Source organism: Porites lutea, chromosome 12 (genome assembly GCF_958299795.1).
Source record: "Porites lutea chromosome 12, jaPorLute2.1, whole genome shotgun sequence".
NCBI classification, from domain to species: Eukaryota; Metazoa; Cnidaria; class Anthozoa; order Scleractinia; family Poritidae; genus Porites; species Porites lutea.
Window position 1 is genome coordinate 2,796,803 of NC_133212.1, and position 22,658 is coordinate 2,819,460.

At 40.4% G+C, this 22,658-nt stretch overlaps 4 protein-coding genes across 7 annotated transcripts; 2 read left to right on the forward strand and 2 right to left on the reverse strand.

The window, feature by feature from the left end:
* Nucleotides 1-1,228: 1,228 nt before the first annotated feature.
* Nucleotides 1,229-9,161, forward strand: LOC140921971 (spermatogenesis-associated protein 6-like). Of its 4 annotated transcripts, XM_073371985.1 has the most exons (12): nucleotides 1,736-1,864; nucleotides 1,999-2,139; nucleotides 2,296-2,344; nucleotides 2,431-2,478; nucleotides 4,349-4,470; nucleotides 4,890-5,009; nucleotides 5,619-5,928; nucleotides 6,331-6,659; nucleotides 6,982-7,064; nucleotides 7,854-7,943; nucleotides 8,553-8,607; nucleotides 8,756-8,886. In XM_073371985.1, exons 1-11 carry the CDS (start codon nucleotides 1,817-1,819, stop codon nucleotides 8,566-8,568), a joined length of 1,356 nt encoding a protein of 451 aa, XP_073228086.1. In that variant the 5' UTR covers nucleotides 1,736-1,816; the 3' UTR covers nucleotides 8,569-8,607; nucleotides 8,756-8,886. The 4 variants fall into 4 exon arrangements, with proteins under 4 accessions (XP_073228085.1, XP_073228086.1, XP_073228084.1 ...); XM_073371984.1 differs by lacking the exons at nucleotides 1,736-1,864; nucleotides 8,553-8,607 and adding an exon at nucleotides 1,229-1,359 and having other exon boundaries at nucleotides 8,756-9,161; XM_073371983.1 differs by lacking the exon at nucleotides 8,553-8,607 and having other exon boundaries at nucleotides 8,756-9,161.
* A 2,843-nt stretch (nucleotides 9,162-12,004) lies between these two features.
* LOC140921893 (uncharacterized) lies at nucleotides 12,005-13,027 on the reverse strand. Its single transcript, XM_073371891.1, has one exon. It carries the CDS (start codon nucleotides 13,025-13,027, stop codon nucleotides 12,005-12,007), a length of 1,023 nt encoding a protein of 340 aa, XP_073227992.1.
* Nucleotides 13,028-17,173: 4,146 nt separating this feature from the next.
* Nucleotides 17,174-18,193, reverse strand: LOC140921895 (uncharacterized). Its single transcript, XM_073371893.1, has one exon. It carries the CDS (start codon nucleotides 18,191-18,193, stop codon nucleotides 17,174-17,176), a length of 1,020 nt encoding a protein of 339 aa, XP_073227994.1.
* Nucleotides 18,194-20,965: 2,772 nt separating this feature from the next.
* Nucleotides 20,966-21,766, forward strand: LOC140921897 (uncharacterized). The gene has a single exon (XM_073371894.1). It carries the CDS (start codon nucleotides 20,966-20,968, stop codon nucleotides 21,764-21,766), a length of 801 nt encoding a protein of 266 aa, XP_073227995.1.
* Nucleotides 21,767-22,658: the final 892 nt, after the last annotated feature.

The window sequence follows — 22,658 nt, forward strand, 5'->3', positions numbered from 1 at the left end:
TGCCAAAAATGGTGTGCTCGTTGTTAAGAAAATATCCCATGGTAAGTAAAATGTTCCTTATATCCCCCTTCAGAACTTATCGAGGACCCAATGGCGGAGGAAAGAGCTCGACGAGAAAGGGAGCGGGGGATGTGGAATGCCGAAGAGGAAAAAAAGCTTTGTGCTGCGTAAGTAATGGAAATTCCTACCTGAACCAAAGTCCATCCATTTCTCTGTTTATAAAAACCAAACCCTGCTCTCAGAGATCATTAGTAAAGCCAGCGGCGTTTTTTCCCCGCCTATTCTTAAAAATCCACGGTCTCTAATAAAATAAGCATGGAAGAGGGTTGTGGAAGGGTGTGCTGTGAAGCATTTAGAAATTAAAAGGTAGGATCTGCTTTCTAATTTGACAGGTTGGCACAGAAGAGGCACAATTTTGGTAAAGCGGCCAAGAAGATGCCAGGAAAGGTATGTCAAATCTTTTTTGGCAACTATACTCACTACCATCTGGGAAAAAAAAAAAACTTTGAAATAGCGAAATAGGGAAAATTGTGAACTTATATATTACTGCTGTTGTTGCGTTTAGACTCGCGAAGACTGTGTGGAGCACTGGTATTCATACAAAAAAGACAAAGAGCACATTGCGGTAAGAAAATTTATATTTTTCTAAATGTTCGCAGGATTTAACTCACGCGACGATAAGAATAGGGACGAATCAAATCCCCTCGGGGCTACATTCGCTGGCTCAAAATAAACGTTCTACTGCCAGCTACGCGGCTCGCCACTGAAGGAAACTGAGCCTAGTTTCGCAAAGACTTCTGGGATTTTTACGAGGGACAGGGAAAAAAATTGGCCAATAGCTGACTGGTGTGTCCCCAGTAGCGATCCTAGAAGCGCGACGCATTTCGGCTCCAGTTCCCTCCACCTGTGGCCGACCTCGCTTGGAGACTGGGACTGGCTAGCTACACGTGGGTCGTTCATCCTCGACGATGAACCACGGAACTGGACAAACAACGTACAGAACGCTGCAGGTTCAATATTATATCTATGAAATTTGACAGCATTAAAACTGAACAAAATCTTATAATTATTCCATGACAGAGCTGTGATCCCTGCATTCAGAGGCAAACTGACAAGCGAAAGCGAAAGAGAGCAGCAACTAGTTGTCTGACATCAGCTGCTCATGTTCAGCAGAAGGAACTAGATATGGAAGATGACGCCTCTACGCGAAAAAGATCCAGAGTTGGAAGGGCCATCTTGGTTCCCCGACGGTTCAGAGATGAACCTAAGGGACGTCAACACTAAGGGCCCGTCGAGAGGCTCATTTTAGGGGAGGGGAGGGATAAATGACAGAAAAATGGACAGAGCCAATATCTTAAGGTGAGTGGGGTGAGATGAAGTGTTGACTTTCTAACTATTTTGTATGTTTACAATGATTTTTCCCAAGAGGCTCTTCCAAAAAAAAACAGAAATGATTCAAAATCAGACTTTGGGAAACAACCCCTTGTACGTAACGATAGTCTGTTCACAGACCCTCTATTTTCTCTTCAAAGCCCGTCGTGCGCGGGTGATGATATATAACCCGCAGGGGATTTATTGACCGCCAGCGCCGATGTTTTTGAAAAGAAAGAAAAGAAAAATAAAACAAGGTCTGTGCACAGGCTAAAGTAACGGCTGCGACATGCACGACGTATGGTCAGCGGAAATCCCAGAACAACTAGCAAGAGGCCTGGTATCTAGTCACTTTTTCGGCGTCCTTGGCAGCAGTGAACTGAAGCGATCACTTGCAAACCTGTGTAGAATTTTTCGTTAGTTTTTCTTTATTAGCGCTGTCATAATGCCACGTAAAGCTCTCACTTGCACTGTAGAGTTAGATGTTTACCAGGTGAGAGATCGAACAATGGATTGTTCATTCAACACACGGAATGTTCCGAGCGTATTCACGTGCCCCTTGCAAATGAAATTTACTTAGTTCATTGTGTCTTTAATTCTCAAGTTCATATTGTCTTTTTTCCTCAGATTACCTGTCCGGGAACACGACACTTGAACGACAGAAATATGCTTTACCTGTCGGTGTGCATTTTAGGGCAGACCAAGCGAACTAAATCAGTGTTTGCAAGTTTTCCTCTTGCACTGAACGAGAGAATGTACTTCGAGAGGGTGAGTGTTCATGTTGAAGGATCTGATGAAAAGCTTCGACCCAGATGTTGTTGTCACTGAGAATAAATAATTAATTAGCGTGGTGACAACATTGATTAATTCGAACTATATACCTTGTTTTGAAGATGACAAGGTTTTTTTCTCCTGTTTTTGCAGACTTTTGTGAATGCACGAGAACCTACACATGTCATGGGAATATTAGAAGGCAAGATACCTACAGCTTTAAAATTTCTTAGCTCTCTATGTACAAAAAATATATATTATATGTTTTTCCTTTTTTGTAAATTATAGATGAGCATGTGTTGTTTGAACTGGTACAATACTCTGATGTCTACAGAGGTAAGTCAAATATTTTTGGTAAAGCTTGCACAACCCCATATTTTACTTGGGTACATGCAGTGAACCTATAGATCTGGATAGTAAACTCGTTTGACTTTTGGGCTCTAATCACACAATACCAAGTAGCCTTTCAGGGCTGTCAACCCTCCACACGTCTTCAAATATTGAGAATTAATAGGGAGGGGATGATAGATGACGTCATATCACACGGCACATGACATCATTTGAGCAAAAAATGCTTGTTGACTCTGATCGATGTATATAAGCCCCATAAAACAGTTCATATTAAGCCACATTATTGCTTGAATTACAGTGGCATGCCAGAGTTTATGAGGAATGTCCCACTTTAACAGTAAAATATTACACTCCAAACAATGCAAAAAATTAAAATTTTAGGGTCAGAAAGAAGAGTCTACAAAAAATGGCAAACTTTGGCCATTATACGGGAGATTTTCGACTCTAACCTGGAGACCAGGAGATACGGTCCAGTAACTGGAGTCTCCCGGATTATCCGGGAGAGTTGACAGCACTGGCTTTTCGTACCAACATGAAAACTATCTGGTATAGTATGAACAGCTATCCAATATGTGACTCTCCACTTTCAAGATCAGCACATTGCAGGTTTGCTCCATTACAGAACTCATGCCAAAATCACTGTTCTCATGTGTGAATAGATGCCCTATCCAGTATGGTTTTTGAGCTGGTGCAAAAGCTATACCCTATAGTGTTAGCCTGAGAAACGAGTGCAGAAATTTCATACTGATGACGCGTCAGTACCCAGATCCGGGTAGTGCTTTTGACTGGTTGTGCTGCTCGGGAAATTTGATTCAACCAACCAGAGGCACAACCCAGATCTGGGTAGTGACGCGTCATCAGTATGGAATTTCTGCGCTGGTTTCTGAGGCGTCATTTGGCGGGAATCCAGTGGTAGCATCGCCAAATGTTGGCTGTTTTCTCAGGCTACTATAGTGTGTACATAGCCTGAGATGGAAAGTCTACACATGTCTTTGCTGTGCTGAAATTTTACCGCACTAGAAAAGCACACCCAGTAACATTATGTGTTTGGATCTTATTGGCTTAAACAGCCTGATGATGTAAAACAGTCAGACTTCAGCTGTTATTGAATACCTTATCATTATCAGTCCATATTTAGCCTATGTGCCACAAACAGTGTGGCCCTGTCTGGGTAAAATTCCTACAAGCAACATGGGTTTGAAATAAAACTAGATGAAATGGCGACAAATGACTTAAAGATGGGTTGAATACTGACAGAGCCATGGCCTTGCCCAAAATGCCAAGACAATAATATTTGAAATTCAGACTAGGGACATACCTCCCCCTCATAAGAGGGCCTCTAGAGTGGGCTCGTCACCAAAGATCTTCCTACAGCTCTACTAGTAGACTTGGTCTACACATGAACAGTTCATTTGTTTGAGAATTTTCCCTTTGTCCTTTTTGAATTAATGAATGTATCTTAGCATAAATACGACCAGTCATGCCATGCCAGGAGAGAATGCTCCCTAGTTTTAGATCACTTCACCACTATACCAGATGGTGATCCATTCCCCAGTTTTCCTGTGAAAACAAAGAAGTCTGTACTTTGATGCACCGAAAATTTTTAATGGGGATTTAGTCAGTGCTTACCATTTACAAAAACCAGGTGGGTGGAAATCTTGTGCATAAACATGAAAAAAGTAAAATTTGACGCTAAGGGAGAACTGACCCGCTGCAAAGCATATCCAAATCAGCTGAGCAGATTTTCCAATCAGAATTTCCAATGTAAGTGATAAGTGCTTGGTGTATTACTGGCAATTAGACACTTACATTCTACAATATTTTACATGTTGTTCTTTTGATTTTCTTCTGAAAGGAGGAAAAGTGCTGGCTCGTTATGAAATATCAGCTAGAGAATTTCTCTACCCAACACCCACTCTAACTGGTAAAGATGGTGTTGAAAGGGAACTACTGTTGAGCAGAACAGTGCATTTTACTGTAAGTTGAAATTTATCACAGTTGTGTTATTATTTCAGCAGATTAAAAACAGGAGACATGATGGTTTTCCCACACATATAATTCTTACATAATTATTAATTAAAAGCTACTATGTGCCAATAAGAAGGCTGGCTAATTTTTAAGATGCTTGGTCCTTAGTAAGGTTTATAAGGTTTAGTAGGGAAAAACTTATTGTGTTAAAAACACGATTGGCAGCTCGAAGAATTTTATAGTTTATTGGGTAAGGGTATTGAGATATTGAAACCTCTGTAGTAACAATGCAATTTCACAACTTTATTAGGAGTTGGTTTTTGAGAATTCGATGGCTCACTGAACTGTAGCACTAAACCCTAAAGTTAGTGTAGAGTGCAGTACTGAAAACATTTTTCCCTTGTGCTAATAATTCTGTGATGTTGTAGGGAATTGATCCAAAGTTGGAATTTTCCTCCAATTCTACAATACATGAAACAACAGTTCCTGGAACTTATGCTGAGCTTACTAGTGTTTGGAATGGTGATGAAAGTGCATCTGACTCTGAGGTAAGAAAAGTAGATTTTAATTACCTTAGTTTACAGTTTAATTAAATATCCCCATGCAAATTCCCCATACTGATTTCTGTACATTTCCTTAAAGAATGATTTGAGAGAATTTGATTAAATATCAAAGCATTCTGATATCTGCTTGCATGTGATCGTATTATTATGCTTGACGGCAGTGAAAAACGTTATTGTGAAGGCGGCTTTGAACTTTAGAGTTTGCGTGTTTGTGAAAAGGGCAGTAAAGGGATAAATGTACTGGACCATACTCCAATTATTCAAAAATTGGATAGCAATATCTATCAGATAAATCACTACGTGCCAGACAAAAGTGTATTGAGTGATTTATCCAGTGACTGACTTAAATGACAATAAATTTTTATCAGCCTTATAACAGAAATAATTTTTCATTTAACAAAAAGTCATGATTTTTAATAGCCAGGTGAATAATTAGAACAAGGAATAATGTCTTTTCCTTTGGCTATATATGGATTGTCCATGTTGTTTGTTTCATTTGAGCATAGAAAATCTCCAACGTGCGTCCATAACTCAACAGTACACACTGTGCTGTTTGCCTTTTTTTGGTTAACTAACGATTTCTAATTTTGGCAGTCTGAAGGCACTTCTGAGACTGAGGAAGAACTTATACTGAATCCAACCCCAAGACACCTCAGCCATAGTCTGTATGCAAGGGAATATCACTGTGTGTGTGAGTGTCCACGGCGCCCAGAAAACAATGGTAGAGTGACCTTAAGGTCAAGGTCTCTGTCTCCTTCACGTCGACCAAAGTCTGCCACGCCTTCAGTTCGACCCCCATTCAAAGCTGGCAAGGCAGATGAGAGGATCATTTCTCGACGAGACTTTTTGAAGCCCGGAAGATCGAGGCAAAGAAGTAGAACTGCTTATGTCGAGGGAAATCCTGGTAAGGAATTGACATAATTTCAGAAAACTTGCTAAATTCTTTGACGAGTGAAAAAAAAAGTTCATCGAGTGATTCATGACTTGGGTACTTAACCCCACATTTAACCACAGTAAACATTATCAATATTTTGTTACTTTAACTCAATAAACCTTGATCTGATTATCAAATCGTTTTTTCAGAACTATATTATCTGGCAGGCTAAGCTACCTCTCTGTGAACCTTTCCTTTCCTTTTGTTTTTGTTTTTGATTTGCAATTCACAAGAAAAAGGCAGGAAAATGTAATTATTGAGTCAATTTTTTTTTTTGGCAGATTTTCTTAGTAACCATAGCCCTTCACTTAAATTCAAATTATTGTCTCATATGTAACTATTAAAACTAGATTTAAATTTTTCACATCGTAGCTCCCTGCCCTGACTGCCGTGTACCCCACAAGGATTGTGTTGTCTGCCAAGCATACTTAAAAGTCTATGGAAGAGATTTTCTAAAGCATCGTTTTGGTCATGAACTGCACAGAAGGACATCTTCAACACCTGCATACACTAGTTTTGCTTCTGAACCTCCAAGAGTTCGAGCTCGTTTACCTGAAAATGACGTCTTGAATGAATCAAAGGCCTATAGTGAACCTATTCCAAGAAGTAGGAGAATATTTCCAAGAGAAAATGGTTATGGCTCATTTCTATCCTCACCAAATCGCGAAAGCTTAATGACAAGATACGCTTCTCCAGTTCCTGTAAGTATGATTCTTTTTTCTCCAATAGGCCATTTCACAGTTATGGATGGAAGCGAGGGTGAGGGTGACCTTGTTTTGATACAAACCTTCTTTGCTTTGTTATGGAAATTGTTCTTGAAAAATACTAGTAAGCATAAGAATAACTTGATTTGCATAATAAAGCAGGAAGGTTTGTATCAAAACAAGGTCACCCTCAGCCTCGCTTCCATCGATAACTGTAAAATGGCCCATTTAAGAGATAATATGGATAATTTGGATAAGCCTTAGTTTCTTTGCACCTTGATGGCCCAAGCTTATTTCTGTTCTGTTTATATTTCCGTAGTCTTATCGCTCAAGACAACTACCTGAGATGTCTGATTCAGATGAAGATGACACCGATAGTATGTTGTCCTTGCAGGAATTAAGGTAAGTTTGCTTATAACTTATAAACAGGGCCCAGTTGTTCGAGATGTGAATAATGCTATTCACTGGATAGATCTCTTTTGGTGGATAATGCTGTTGGTTTCCCTATTACTTATCCAGTGGATAGCGCTTCCCAACATGTATTTAAAAAACCAAGGCCAGTGGACAGAAAGGGTAAAGATGGAGATACAATGTACTTTTCAAAATCAAGATTTGCATGTATCAAAAATTTAATACACAAAACCAAACACAGATGTTGCTCAATGGTAGCTTTCATTTGAAAAGTCACACTTAAGAATTAAATCCTAACTCAGTAGTTCAAAACACCTTGTACAGCTTTATAAACAGTGCCACAGGAAAGTACTGCTCGGTAGCTTTCATTTGAATGGTCACACTTTAGGATTTCGTCCATCTACTCAAAAGTTAGAACCACCTTGTAGAGCGTAATTAATGGCAATACAAGGTTGTACTGCTCGCTAGGTTTCACCTGAATAGTCACACTGGGAACAAGGTTTGAGTAGAGTATGGAAGCGGGCATTTCCGGGATTCGGGATTTGACCGCAATACGTTGAGGGATTAGGGAGAATGTTGACGGGATGCGGGATTTGACTGCTACCCGGGAAGCGGAATTCGCCAAAATTTTGAACACGGATGCGGATTGGGAAAGAAAATTATATTCGGAATAGCGATACAGCGAGTCAAGTTGCGAGATTCTCGTAAAAAGGAGCGGGAAAGCCTGATCAGGACCCCTCCATTCCAGACCCTATTTGAGCTATTTATATCTGATTTCAGATCTGAGATAAACGATGCTCGACTTGAATCACTTGATAGATCATTTGAGGATCCCGAGCACCCGACACTAGGCACTAGACTAGATAGAAGGTAACCTGATAACTTAAACAATAGCTAGCCAGAAACGCAGATTTAAATATTAACGATATTTATCCTTATCCACTCTCGAAACTGTTTACCACTGTTTTCCCTTCGAAATGACGTCAGAGAAACGACCGGAGAAATTCCATACTGATGACGCATCCCTACCCAGATCTAGGTGGTGCTTCTGATTGGCTGAAAGAAAATTTTAAGCCAATCAGAAGCACTACCCAGATCTGGGTAGTGACACGTCATCAATATGGAATTTCTGTGCTCATTTCTCAGACGTCATTTCGCGGGGAAACCAGCGGTGACTTTGCGAAATGTCGGGTATTTTTCACAAGCTTTTCACAGGCTATTCGCACGTAAGTGCTTACTGTTTTACACGGATTTGTACTAACGTAGTCACAAATAGAGCGGTTAAAATTAGACTTGGGAACGCTGTCACTAGAAGCAAACCCAAGAAAATGCCATATTTAACGCTTTTCTTTTAAGAATTTGATTGTCTATTGATTGAGCTTCCATAAATAGCTGCGTTAAACATCAAGACTTTTGTAGGCAGAAGCTAAAAGCGTTAGTCGTCAGTAGCAATTACATCTCTGTGTGTCCGATTTTCAGTTTGCGAGGTTATTGACAAGCAAGTTTTATGGACACATCGTTCTGCGGTATTAAGGTGAAATGTCTTCATACTTTCTTGTGTTGGTTTTGGGAAACACAATTAGGCACTTCCCTGATTAAAAACTGAGTTCACCCTGGCCAATCTCTCTGGTAATTTTAAGAAAAAACAATTTTAATAAGTTATGAAATGTTTCCTTTTTTAGTATAACTGTGCCGCTCTCTCAAGACAAGTTCTGGTCTAGTCGCATGGCTGAATTTACAGGGAGGTCACATCGAGCGTTATTCGACGAATCCTTACAAGAATTATATACAGATCTCTACAACAAAGCTAGAGATTTATAACAGTGTTTTAATATTTAAAGAGTTTGAACTCATTTGATCCAAGCAGAGTTATAGCAGATTTTTACTTTTATAAATACTTAAGTAGGGGTTTAAAATATTAAAAAGGGCAAACGTCTTCTCATACAAGTCTTAGCAAGCTGTCTAAAGATCTTTAAAGAGTAGGATATATTGTCTACGTTTTTTAAAACTTATTAGTAAACATCTCCTGAGCCTAGTTCTATAATGCTCAAGAGTTTTGTTCTTTTAGAGAGGCAAATTGAATAAAGTAATACTTAAAATCTGTCAAATGAGCATCTGTCACTTTTTTTGTTTGAATTTTGTTGTTACCTCCAAGCATAGCATACGCATAGCATACGAAACGTCAATTAAAAAGTTATATTTTTCCCGCTATGCGTTTTTGCCTTTTTCTATCACCGCAGTTTGCGTATTATATCTTACCATCTACATGTTTGCTGCTTGAGTTACTTGACATTCACAGAGTGCAGGTTAGAGTACTACACTCAGGGTAGCAAAAGGGTTTTCCGTGACGCGTGATGGGACCCAAATTATCAGCGTGATGCGTGATCGGGCCCAAATTAGCCAAGTGAGGCGTGATTGGGCGTAGCAGCTTGATGCGTGATTTACTATTTTCACAACGCGTGAAGCGTGATGTTCCTTGAAATTTATTTGAAACTAGAAGCAGAGACATTAAAAATACATAGTTATGACACCAACTTCTTGCCCTTCTTTCTCGTTCCTCGAACTCTGATTTCCTCAGATCAAATTATAATAGGATACTTGTTAATGAAGAAAATATTTTAATTGATTTTTCCGTGATGCGTGATAGGTACACCTCCCAGCCCCTTACCCTCTTTGGCACCCTATACACTGCTTAAGTAAACAAGCAGCACTAAAACTGTCTCCCAGCCCTAATCACAATTCAAAATAGAGTTAAAGCGGGCTACGCTCATATGAAACCAAGAATGCCACCCGTACCCATAAGCGCTTGATCCTGATGATCTTACGAAAAAATGGGGAACAGTGGACAGTCTAGTAGCATGGTGAGAAGTGAGGAATGTCTTTCCTGACGACTTCACCAGTCAGTTTTCCTCTGCCACCCCCTGAAAAATTGGCCCGAGTGGCAAGCATTCTTCACTCTCGTCGCAAGAGTACGTCGTGTCTTGGTAACGTGGCTCGTTACAAATAAAGCCGAGTGGCTCTGGGGACGAGAATGGCATTTCTTCGTCTCCAGTTATTGCGCGCGCGGGCTATTGAACACAAAACACACTTTTTTTTCGGGCAAATTCTGCGAAAAAAGGTATTGTTTCTGGTCCTCAACAAAGCTCTTATTATGCAAATTTATATACAGCGCTAGATTTAAAAACAAAATGTTTTATACTAGTATAGACAGACTAAAAAGATTATTGAACTTCTAAAAGAAAGTTTGAAGGCGGTTAATTTAGAACTCTAAGGTTTTATGCCATTTGAAAAAACAGTTTTTTGGCAAGATGCATCGACTCTTGACCCGTAACTATACTGAAGCGTAAGCAAGTTGTTCTTTAAGGGTTGTGACATGTACGTGTAAGAAGTCCTCGTAGCTCGGCGTTTAAGGTCTTCGGGAACAGCCTCCACAGTCAAAGACGATCAACTTTAGCAAAGCCTTCGATTACATATCTATTTCTATCAGAGCTGTAAACATTTGAAACCAAGATATTGACTAAAGACTGGTCCCGAACTCACTTTTCTTTAGGAAAGTTAAAGCTGTAATATAGTTTTGCACCGAAGGGCGCGATGCAATCTCCTTCGAGCGAGCAAATTGCGAGCCATTTCACGATGTGTTTTTGTACTTCAGGTGTGTTAATCATACTCATCGAATTTGCCTCGAACATATCTTTGACTGAGTCATTTGTTTTGATTGGTATGTATTCCATCATTCCCGGATGTGTTGCGGCGATTATAGAATGACCAGTTATTCCTACAAAGAACATAAATCCCGACCTTTGACGAGCCAAACGTTGTAGGACGTCGTGCCTGTTATTCCCTTTAAAATTTAATCGATGAATCAAACCACATGGCGCCATCAAACTCTCCCCAAATTTCTTGAATCCTTCGCTTTTCCCACCCCGCTGCCAGAACGCCCCGGAGAGCTAGCTCGCAGACTAAACAGGTGTCTTTAAAGCACTATAACTAGAACTCACAAGGATGTTATAAAAATGAGCATTAGGAGTTTTCTTTATTTCACAAGTTCTTTTTTGTCTTCCATCTACATATATGCAGTTACCTGTATTTTAGACTGTTTCTGCCAGTTTTCATCTCCCCCCTCCCCCTGAAGACTTTGTCCGCTTAGCAAGCATTTCCGCTCTTGTTACTACGCGCGCAGGTTATTGAAAACAAAAATCCTTTTAATTTTTTCTTCCTAATGTAAATTTAGCGTCCCCGCAGACGTCCATGCGTGACGAGGAAACCGCAAAGGACGCCTGCGGGGAGGCTGATGCAAATTCTGCGAAGTGAGAATATTGCGGTTTTGGCCTTCAGCAAGGCTCCCGTCACGGAATGTGCAAATCTTTACGCAACGCTAGACTTAAGAACAAAGCGTGTTATATATAATGACAATAAAAAGATCATTTCACTTTTAACAGAAATTTTGTAGTTCAGTTCAGAACTCTAAGGGTCGGTTATTTAAACGAGGTCTAACTTAGACTGCGGTTTAAGAAATCTTTTTACTTCAAGATCTCTTCAGTCTTTAGTGGGTCAATTTAAGAAGATAAATGCTTTTCTGGTCTTCATTATATGCATTAATGAAACTGCTCACGACAAATGGTGCTTAGATAAAAGCGTTGAGGGAAACTGAAAATGACATAGAACGCGGTTTTGTTAAAAACTGATTAAACTCCGTTTAAATAACCGGCCCTGATGTTTTCTATCCTTTAAAAAGACACTATCCCCTGATACTATTTTGTCAAGACTGCATCAACTCTTGCCTCGTAACTGTAATGAAGCGTAAACAAGTAATGACTTTTAAGAATGAATTCGTGACCTATATAAAAAAACGTGTATTTTTTTGTAAGGAGACCTCGCGGCTACTGTAGCTGTTTCAGGTTTTACATAGGGCAAGGAGAAAGCCTCTGCAGTCAAAGACGTTCAACTTCAGCAAAGTCTCGGAAGACATATCTATTTGTATCAGAGCTGTAAACATTTGAAACCAAGATATTGACTAAAGATTGGTCGTATCTGTGGCATCCTCCAAACTTATCTTTTGGAAAGTTGAAGCCGCAGTATAGTTTTGCACCGACGGGCGCGATGCAGTCTTCTTTGAGCGCACAAGTTACAAGCCATTTCATGATGTGTGTTTGTACTTCAGGTGTGTTAATCACAATCATTGAATTTGCCTCGAACATATCTTTGACTGCATCATTTATTTTGATGGGTATGTACTCCATCATTCCCGGATGTGTTGCGGCGATTATAGAATGACCGGTTATTCCTACAAAAAACATAAATCCCGACCTTTGACGAGCCAAACGTTGTAGGACTTCGTGCGTGTTAGTCCCTTTAAATTTGATCGATGTATCAAACCACATGGCTCCATCAAACTCTCCCAAAATTTCTTGAATTATAAGCGGCTTCCATGCGTAATTTACCAGGTTACTAACATGCGGTGGATATTCATTGAAGTCAAACTTTCTGTACTGCACAAAAGGAAGATTCTTCAAAATGAACTTTACTTGTGAACGAGTCAATCCAAGGTCATAAAACATCACTCTTATACCTGGAAATAGTTTTGCGAAAGTGGAAATGTGTTTTCGGAACTCTTCGAAGTGATTGCTTGAAGCTCCAGTGACAGGAACAACGAGATCGAAAAATGACGTTTTTGGGTCTATTGTTTTAACCGGTCTCCGCTTAAATGTTTGCTCTCTATGGATTTTCTCTATCTTTTGGAAGGTTTCGTCGTCGACATTGAAATCTTTGCCGGCCAAATTTTCTCCACTTTCCGCCTTTTTTATGTAATAATGACCAACAGAGTATTTCCAATTCGGCGAAAGATGTTGACGACGCTGTTGAAAGCTTAGAAACTTAGTGGAGCAACAAAGGAGGATGATAAGTACTATTGCTACTCCCAGCCTGGTCTTTAACCGAGTTAGCCTTAACCGCATTCCCAAGGCTGAAAAAGATGACCGAAAATAACGTCGAAAATAAATGTCAAAGATGGGCCTACTTTTGCAAAATGCAAATGATCAAACAAACCGTCACGCGTGCAGGCTTGTACGCAAATTTGCTCGAAAACTGTGTCCGTCCAGCCTAGCGTTCTCTCTGACGTCACCGAGAGATACTTTTCGACAAGGTCAGCATTAGATCCCATCAGATGGATGGAGGGGAAATAATTTAAGTACATAGAGCATCAACCCCAACCCAAAAAGAGAACCTAACCAGTGCTTAAACCTATTTACTAAAAGCAGTCCTTAACCCTAATACATAAACACGAAAACTACGTTGTGTAAATTTCATGAAGTGTCTGCAGGGGTTACGGTTGATGGGATCTAATGATAATGCATCAGTCTATTCCAGCTGCGCTGCGCTCGCGTTACCCTGCGAGCAGAGGCCCTTTGATCTTCCTAGATAAGTTGAAGGGCCTCTGCTCGCGGGCTACACATCAATTGAATTCTAAAAATAACTGTCCAGTATCGTTAGTTAAGGGCGCTTTCCAAAAGTCAGAACTGTCTGGCCGGACCAGACATTTTGGCAATAAAATAGGCTTTTTCCAAGAGGTTTTGCTGAACAACCATCTCCTTTGTGCATAATATTTAGGATTTGACGGATCTGGATGGTTGGTTTTGATTAAAAGTAAAATTCTCATTACGATGGGAATGGGCTGGCCGATTAGTTTTCTGACGGCCTGAGACTATACCGTTACGTATTTAGGTATTAAACCTTTGTCTCTGTGCTATCATTGCTCTTGCCTGAGACTTTACCGTCATGTATTTAGGCATTAAACCTTTGTCTCTATGCTATTATGGCTCTTGCCTGAGACTATACCGTTATGCATTTAGGTATTAAACCTTTGTCTCTATGCTATTATGGCTCTTGCCTGAAACTATACAGTCATGTATTTAGGCATTGAACCTTTTTTTCTGTTGTCTGTTGCAGCGGATGGCAAGAAAGGACATCGATTGAAACTTGAAAAAACTGGGCCAAACAAAACACAAATGTATTATGGTCACTACTCTCTGACGAAATTTGTTGATATCTTCTTTCTAATGCTACAGGACCATTTTGTATATGTCGAAGAGAATGACCTCAGCAAAGAATTAACCTAAAATAGCCATAGCCTCAGTTTAAGCTTAAGGGAAACTATTTTCAGTCGAACCTCCCGTAAGCGACCACCCAAAATGCAAAGACTGGGTGGTCGCTTAGGGGTAGCCTGCGTAGCAAGCGTCGAAAGGGGTAGGGAATAGAGAGGAAAGGAAAATAGAGGAGGGATTAACCTCTTTCGCGCTTTTCTCCCTTCCCCCTCCCCCTCCCCTTTTTGTACCTGCCACGCAGGCTACGTAGAAAAGGTAGTCGTTTACTGAAGAATACAACCACCGGGAGCCTTTTCCGAGAAGAGATCCAGGCACATCTACTTAATGGAAGATAATAATTTTATTATTCCACACAACGACATGTGTAGTTTCATGTTGTCACTACAGTTTTTTGTATAAAGTTATTGCGAGAAAGGTGTTCGGAAAAAGTGCACTCCACCATCCCGAAAAGTATTGTGAGTGGTGTTTAGTTCACTGTTCTTCAAAGAAATTTGAGAGAATGGCACTAGAGGCCGTGGATGTATGTCTGCGAGTGCTAAAGGATAGCAATATAAGTAGGTTCGACAGCTACAGTGTCAGGAACAGTCTATTGATCATAACCCATATTACCTTTCCGGATTTTCGCCTGCACATTTTTCCCACAACCTTTCTCGAAATAGCTGCATTCTAAATAGCACAGTAAAAGCTGCCTTGTAGCTCAATGACGTCACGGAAATCGCGTTGGTTGGTTAACCACTTTTCCCTCATAGCGGGTCTAAAACACAGGTAGCATTCCCTAATAGAAGTCCCATGAAAGTTTCTTTATCAGTAACATGGTAGACTCTTCACTGCAGTCCCTTATTTTTCCGTAAGATCGCCGAGAATCAAGATCGAAGACTTGGCGTTACTGGCGGCCATCTTGAATGAGTGTCAAATCCACTAAGGGGGCGGGGGACAGTTAAGCTCCCACGGCCACCCTCTCGGCTCATATAAAACCAAGATGGCCACCCGTACCCATAAGCGCTCGATCGTGACGATCTTACGAAAACATAGGGGACAGTGAACAGTCTAGTAGCATGGTGATGTGTGGTCTGAATTGAGGAACGTCTTTCCTGACGACTTCACCTGTCAGTTTTCCTCAGCTTCCCCTCTGAAAACTTGGCCCGCGTGGCAAGCATTTTTCACTCTCGTCCCAAGAGCCCATCGTTTTTGGTCACGTGGTTCGCTACACATTAAGCCGAGTGGCTCTAGGGACGAGAATGGCATTTCTTCGTCCTCAGTTATTGCGCGCGCAAGCTATTGAACACAAAAATCCCCTTTTTTTCAGGCAAATTCGGCGAAAAAAGCTATTGTTCCTGGCCTTCAACAAAGCTGCCGTTAAGCAAATTTATATACAGCGCTACACTTAAAAACAAAATGTCTTATATATAGACAGAATAAAAGATAATTGAACTTCTAAAAGAAAGTTTGCAGTTCGGTTCAGAACTCTAAGGTTTTTTGCCATTTGAAAAAACATTTTTTTGGCAAGATGCATCGACTCTTGACCCGTAACTATACTGAAGCGTAAACAAGTCGTTCTTTAAGCTTTGTGACATGTACGTGTACGAAGTCCTCGTAGCTCGGTGTTTAAGGTCTTCGGGAAACTGAGCCTCTACAGTCATAGACAATCAACTTCAGCAAAGCTTTCGAAGACATATCTCTTTCTATCAGACCTTGAAACATTTGAAACCAAGATGTTGACCAAAGACTGGTCGTATCTACGATATCCACCGAACTTTTCTTTAGGAAAGTTAAAGCACGCCGTATATTTCTGCACTGACGGGCGCGATGCAATCTTCTTCGAGCCCACAAATTGCGAGCCATTTCATGATGTGTTTTTGTACTTCAGGCGTGTTAATCACAATCATTGAGTTTTTACCTCGAACATATCTTTGACTACATCATCACTCCCGGGTGTGTTGCGGCGATTATAGAATGTCAAGTTTTCCCTTCAAAGAACATAAATAACGACGTCCTCTGACGAGCCAAACGTTGTAGGACTTCGTGCCTGTTTTTCCCTTTAAATCTGATCGATGAATCAGACCACATGGTTCCATCAAACTGTTTCAAAATTTCTTCAATCCTTCCCTTTTCCCACCCCGCTGCCAGAGCGCCCCGGAGAGCTAGCGCGCAGACTAAAAAGGTGTCTTTAAAGCACTATAACTCAAACTCACAAGGATGTCATAAAAATGAACATTAGGAGTTTTCTTTATATCACAAGTTCTTCTTTGTCTTCCATTTACATAAATGCAGTTACCTGTATTTAAGACTGTTTCTACCAGTTTTCCTCTCCCCCTCCCCCTGAAAACTTTGTCCACTTAGCAAGCATTTCCGCCGGCTTGTTACTGCGCGCGCAGGCTATTGAAAACAAAAATCTTTTTATTTTTTCTTGCTGATGCAAGGCTCCCGTTGAATATGCAAATCTTTACGCAACGCTAGATTTAAGAACAAAGCGTGTTATATATAATCACAATAAAAAGATCACTTCACTTTTAACAGAAAGTTTGTAGTTCGGTTCAGAACTCTAAGGGTTAGTTATTTAAACGAGGTCTAACTTAGACCGCGGTTTAAGAAATCTTTGTACTTCAAGATCTCTTCTTTAGTGGGTCAATTTAAGAAGATAAATGCTTTTCTAGTCTTCATTATATGCTTTAATGAAACTGCTCACGACAAATGGTGCTTAGATAAAAGCGTTGAGCAAACTGAAAATGACTTAGAACGCCGTTTTGTTAAATACTGATTAAACTCCGCTTAAATAACCGGCCCTGAGGTTTTCTGTCATTTGAAAAGACACTATTTTGGCAAGACTGCATCAACTCTTGCCTCGTAACTTTGATGAAGCGTAAACAAGTAATGACTTTTAAGAATGATTTCGCGACCTATAAAAAAACGTGTATTTTTTTTATAAGAAGACCTCGCGGCTACTGTAGCTGTTTCAGGTTTTACATAAGGGCAAGGACAAAGCCCTGAAAGCCTCTACATTCAAAGACGATCAACTTCAGCAAAGCCTTCGAAGACATATCTCTTTCTATCAGAGCTGTACACATTTGAAACCAAGATATTGACTAAAGATTGGTCGTATCTGTGGCATCCTCCAAACTTATCTTTAGGAAAGTTAAAGCCGCAGTATAGTTTTGCACCGACGGGTGCGATGCAGTCTTCTTTGAGCGCACAAGTTACAAGCCATTTCATGATGTGTGTTTGTACTTCAGGTGTGTTAATCACAATCATTGAATTTGCCTCGAACATATCTTTGACTGAGTCATTTGTTTTGATTGGTATGTATTCCATCATTCCCGGGTGTGTTGCGGCGATTATAGAATGACCGGTTATTCCTACAAAAAACATAAATCCCGACCTTTGACGAGCCAAACGTTGTAGGACTTCGTTCGTGTTATTCCCTTTAAATTTTATCGATGTATCAAACCACATGGTGCCATCAAACTCTCCCAAAATTTCTTGAATTATAAGCGGTTTCCATGCATAATTTATCAGGGTACTAACATGCGGTGGATATTCATTGAAGTCAAACATTCTGTATTGCACAAAGGGAAGATTCTTCAAAATGAACCTTACTTGCGAACGAGTCAATCCAAGGTCATAAAAAATCACTCTTATACCTGGAAATAGTTTTGCGAAAATTGAAATGTGTGCTTGGAACTCTTCGAAGTGATTGCTTGAAGCTCCAGTGACAGGAACAACGAGATCGAAAAATGAAGTTTTTGCGTCTATTGTTTTGACCGGTCTCCGCTTAAATGTTTGCTCTCTATGGATTTTCTCTATCATTTGCAAGGTTTCGTTGTCGACCTTGAACTCTTTCGCGGCCAAATGTTCTCCACTTTCCGCCGTTTTTATGTAATAATGACCAACAGAGTATTTCCAATTCGGCGAAAGATATCGACGGCGCTGTCGAAAGCTTAGAAACTGAATGGAGCTACAAAGGAGGATGATAAGTACTATTGCTCCTCCCAACATCTGTAACCATGTTACCCTTAACCGCATTCCCAAGGCTGAAAAAGATGACTGAAAATAACGTCGAAAATACATGTCAAAGATGGGCCTACTTTTGCAAAATGCAGATGATCAAACAAACCGCTGAAGCGTGCAGGCTTGTACGCAAATTTGCCCGAAAAAGTGTCCGCCCAGCCTGGTTCCTAAGCGTTCTCTGCTCGGTCAATCCTGGACTCTACCGTGAGCTCTGACGTCACCGAGAGATACTTTCCGCGTGGGTCAGCATTCGATCCCATCCGATGGATGGAGGCGAAATACCGTAAAATTCCGAAAATAAGCCCCGCGGCTTATATTTTTCAAAGGCCCTTTTTGAGGGGCTTATTTTTGGAGGGGCTTATATTCGGAGGGGTTTATCTACAAAGGGAAATTTGCGTTTCAAAACCGATTGGGTAGCTTCATAGTTGGAAGTAAATTTACCGTTTTTGCTTTGTTTTACTTTGTATGTGAGGGCAATTTTCCAAGTACAAGCACCCGGGGGGGGGGGGGGGGGGGCGATTTAACGGAGGGTGTTTTGCGTTACCGGTTTGGGGGGCTCATATTTGAAGGCGCTTATTTTCGGAATTTTACGGTAATTAAAGCACATAGAGCATCAACCCCTACCCAAAAAAAGACATATTAAATTCTGCAAGCAGAATACTGCAATGCTGATAGTACTACGTGAAAATTAAGAACTTAACCAGCGCTTAACCCTATTTACTCAGGGGCGGATCCTGGATTTTTTTTAGGAGGGGGTGCACTCGTCTCTTGCTCTGCTTCAACACCAATAAACCACTTTTTTTTTGTTGCAGAATACCAGTTGTACTAGAAAACCGCAGGTCATCTCAGAGGGGGGGGGGGGGGGTGCGCACCCCCTGCACCCTCCCCCTAGATCCGCCCCTGTTACTAAAAGCAGTCCTTAACAATGATACATAAACACGAAAGCTATGTTGTGTAAATTTCATGAGGTGTCTGAAGGGGCTACGGTTGATGGGATTTAATGATAACTTAAATGATAACCTACCATTATACTTTTTCTCGCCCGCTCTTTCCCAGACTTCGCGCGGACAACGGTTCAAGAGAGAACGTCTTGGGACTAGGCTGGCGGACACTTTTTCGGGCAAATTTGCGTGCTTAGAGTTCGGGTAAAAAAGGTTTTTCAAGATTTTCAGCGAGTTTTAATTTCGGAAACGCATTTTTTTACACTTAATAGTTTAATTTCAAGATATAAGTAATTCCAATTGCTCTACAGGCGGCAGGAGCTTTCCGCAGGTGACGGGTGACGGGTGAGTCCAATTTGTAAATATAGAATAAATAAATAATTACAAAGGTATTGATAGGAAATATGAAACGTAATTCATTCCTTATTTTCTCGGCTTCCATTTGTAATTATTTATTTGTACTCTTTTTACCTTTCAAATTTCTTTCATGTCACTTCTTCAACGGTTTTTGTTTTCATATACTTTTAGCGTTCGCTTTTTTCTTATTTCACGTGTTAGTATAGTATCATATTGCACGCTATTCTTTATTTCAAATTGTATTGTATGTAGGACCCTGAAAAATATTGGTAACAAAAAATATATACGGGGGTCTGGATGGATGTCGGTTGTCAGAAAATTTTGGCCATTTGTCAGTTGTCAGTTATATTTTAGGTTTTTTGTCAGTTGTCAGTTAAATTATTATTAATAATTAACTATGGTTATTTTTTATCCAAGTTTAGCTAAAAAGGCGCACGTAATATAAATTAAACATTAACAGAAACCCCTTACGAGTTTCTGACATTAATTAACTTGGAAAACTGATGCAATATAGTAACAAAATTTCTATCAGTTTCCGATTGAAAGCCCTCCTACCAAAACTTGTTTTTCTCCTCCACACAAACGTTTTTGCTGGCGAAGGTCCAACATTTCCAGCCATTAAGCCAATCAAAATTTATACCTTCAGAATACTGGAACTAGATCGTAAGAAAGACCAAGAAAGACCGTATCTGAATCATCTAGGCCTTGAAAGGGGTAGCCTGCGTAGCAAGCGTTTCCGTTTGGTTTCGGAGCAAAGAAATACTTAGGAAGGGTACTTTCGGTTTTGACCGCGCGAGAAATGAAACGAGAGCCAAAAAGTGAAAAACCCTAACCCTAACACTAACCCCCCTCCCCGGTCTTTTACTTTCGCCACTTTTCTTGCGGTCTGTGACTCTCGTTCCGCGTTCTTTTCTCCTAAACCGCACAGAAACGCTTGCTGCACAGGCTATGAAAGGGGTTTGTAGAAAACAAAGGACAACCATCAGGCCCTTTGTCGGTTGAAAGTAAAACCCAAGGCAAATGTCAGTTGTCAGTTAAATTTTAGGTGATTTATCAGTTGTCAGTTGAAGTTTTGGCCATTTGTTCACAAACAGATCACGCTCGCGCGTGCGCATAATCGGCACACTGCCCCCGTAAGCCCCCGTAAGGGGAAGGTTTGTTTGTTGATCCTGCACGCAAGGACAACAAGATCTGCATGTTGCGAAAGGAAACCCATATACTTCTGTTCTAAACGTTTTCAGCCATGGGAATGTGGCGAAGACTTACTTGGTTACTCATACTGGCTGCATTAGTGCTCGTAATAATCTTCCTTTTTAGCTCCACTCGGTTTCTGCCCGAACAATACATTCGGTGGCTTCGGTCGAGTAGGACGAGTAGGAATTCTCAGCTGCATTCTACGGGCCATTACCATTATCACATAAACAGGACCAAAAGCGCAGGTACTTTGGCCGGCAAAGATTTCAAGGTCGACGACGAAACCTTGCAAATGATGGAGAAAATCCATAGAGAGCAAACATTTAAGCGGAGACCGGTCAAAACAATAGACGCAAAAACTTCATTTTTCCATCTCGTTGTTCCTGTCACTGGAGCTTCAAGCAATCACTTCGAAGAGTTCCGACAGCACATTTCAACTTTCGCAAAACTGTTTCCAGGTATAAGAGTGATTTTTTATGACCTTGGATTGACTCGTTCACAAGTAGAGTTCATTTTGAAGAATCTTCCCTTTGTGCAGTACAGAAAGTTTGACTTCAACGAATATCCACCACATGTTAGTAACCTAGCAAATTACGCATGGAAGCCGCTTATAATTCAAAAAATTTTGGGAGAGTTTGATGGAGCCATGTGGTTTGATACATCGATCAAATTTAAAGGGAATAACACGCACGAAGTCCTACAACGTTTGGCTCGTCAAAGGTCGGGATTTATGTTCTTTGTAGGAATAACTGGTCATTCTATAATCGCCGCAACACACCCGGGAATGATGGAATACATACCCATCAAAACAAATGACTCAGTCAAAGATATGTTCGAGGCAAATTCAATGATTGTGATTAACACACCTGAAGTACAAACACACATCATGAAATGGCTTGTAACTTGTGCGCTCAAAGAAGACTGCATCGCGCCCGTCGGTGCAAAATTATACTGCGGCTTCAACTTTCCGAAAGATAAGTTTGGAGGATGTCATAGATACGACCAGTCTTTAGTCAATATCTTGGTTTCAAATGCTTACAGTTCTGATAGAAATAGATATGTCTTCCAAGGCTTTGCTGGTGTTGAACGTCTTTGACTTTACAAGTTTTCCGCTAGCCTCAAGGGTCCACCACGCTTGCCAAATCCAATGCTAAATGAGCTAAATCATGTTGGGAGCCGAGCGAAAATGTAGCGTGATCTGTTGCGTTCGTAACAGGCTACGCTCGCAGGATAATTGATCTTGTCTAAACAGTAAAGCAGGTATTAGAACTGCCGTAAAGTCAAAAAATGACCATGCTTATAAAATCGCTTATTTGAAATGTACTCTTAACGTGAACTCAAATCCCAAAAACGAAGCCGAGAAAATGAAGGCCAAAGTAATAACCCGTAGAGGACGTATAAACGCAATAACGCGTTATGAGTTTCAAGTTATCTAGGGAAACTTATAGCAAAATTCGCTTACATTCTGCTTCCCCAAATAAAGTACGATTGTTTCGATATTTCTTAATCATTTCTACGGCTATAAAAAGCCTTCTATATATGGAGACACTTTAGATATTTGATCCTTGGAAGGTCGATGACAGATAAAGCCATCATCATTCTCAGAATAAGCGATTTTTGAGGCGAGCATTATGCCGAGGCATTATGCCCGCAGAATAAGGCATTTTCGAATAGAATTTGGGCAGAATAAGGAAAACTCAGCGGCACTAATGCTATGCACAAAAGTTGTAAGAAAAATTAAAAACTAAATAAAACTGAGCAAATGGAAAATACCTTGTCATTAATTTGATTGTTCAGCGATCACGCACACACATTAAAAGTAAGATGAATTACAATTTGCTAACGCATAATGAGTATCTTTTTAATTTTATCGATATTTAGTTTTTAGGTGCTTTTCGGATACCGATTGGAATTCGAGCAGAATTTTGAGCGGAATGAGCGATTTTTATGAGCACTGCCGGCGGGCAGAATAAGCCATTTTCCGAGCA

What these genes read in the sequence shown, in the direction of transcription:
- LOC140921971 (XM_073371983.1), top strand. Translation starts at nt 1,817, where the DNA reads ATGCCACGTAAAGCTCTCACTTGCACTGTAGAGTTAGATGTTTACCAG. An exon ending in TGTCATGGGAATATTAGAAG is followed by an intron (nt 2,345 to 2,430) that starts GCAAGATACCTA and finishes TGTAAATTATAG; the next exon opens with ATGAGCATGTGTTGTTTGAA. An exon ending in AAAGTGCATCTGACTCTGAG is followed by an intron (nt 5,010 to 5,618) that starts GTAAGAAAAGTA and finishes TAATTTTGGCAG; the next exon opens with TCTGAAGGCACTTCTGAGAC.
- LOC140921893 (XM_073371891.1), bottom strand. Translation starts at nt 13,027, where the DNA reads ATGCGGTTAAGGCTAACTCGGTTAAAGACCAGGCTGGGAGTAGCAATA.
- LOC140921895 (XM_073371893.1), bottom strand. Translation starts at nt 18,193, where the DNA reads ATGCGGTTAAGGGTAACATGGTTACAGATGTTGGGAGGAGCAATAGTA.
- LOC140921897 (XM_073371894.1), top strand. Translation starts at nt 20,966, where the DNA reads ATGGAGAAAATCCATAGAGAGCAAACATTTAAGCGGAGACCGGTCAAA.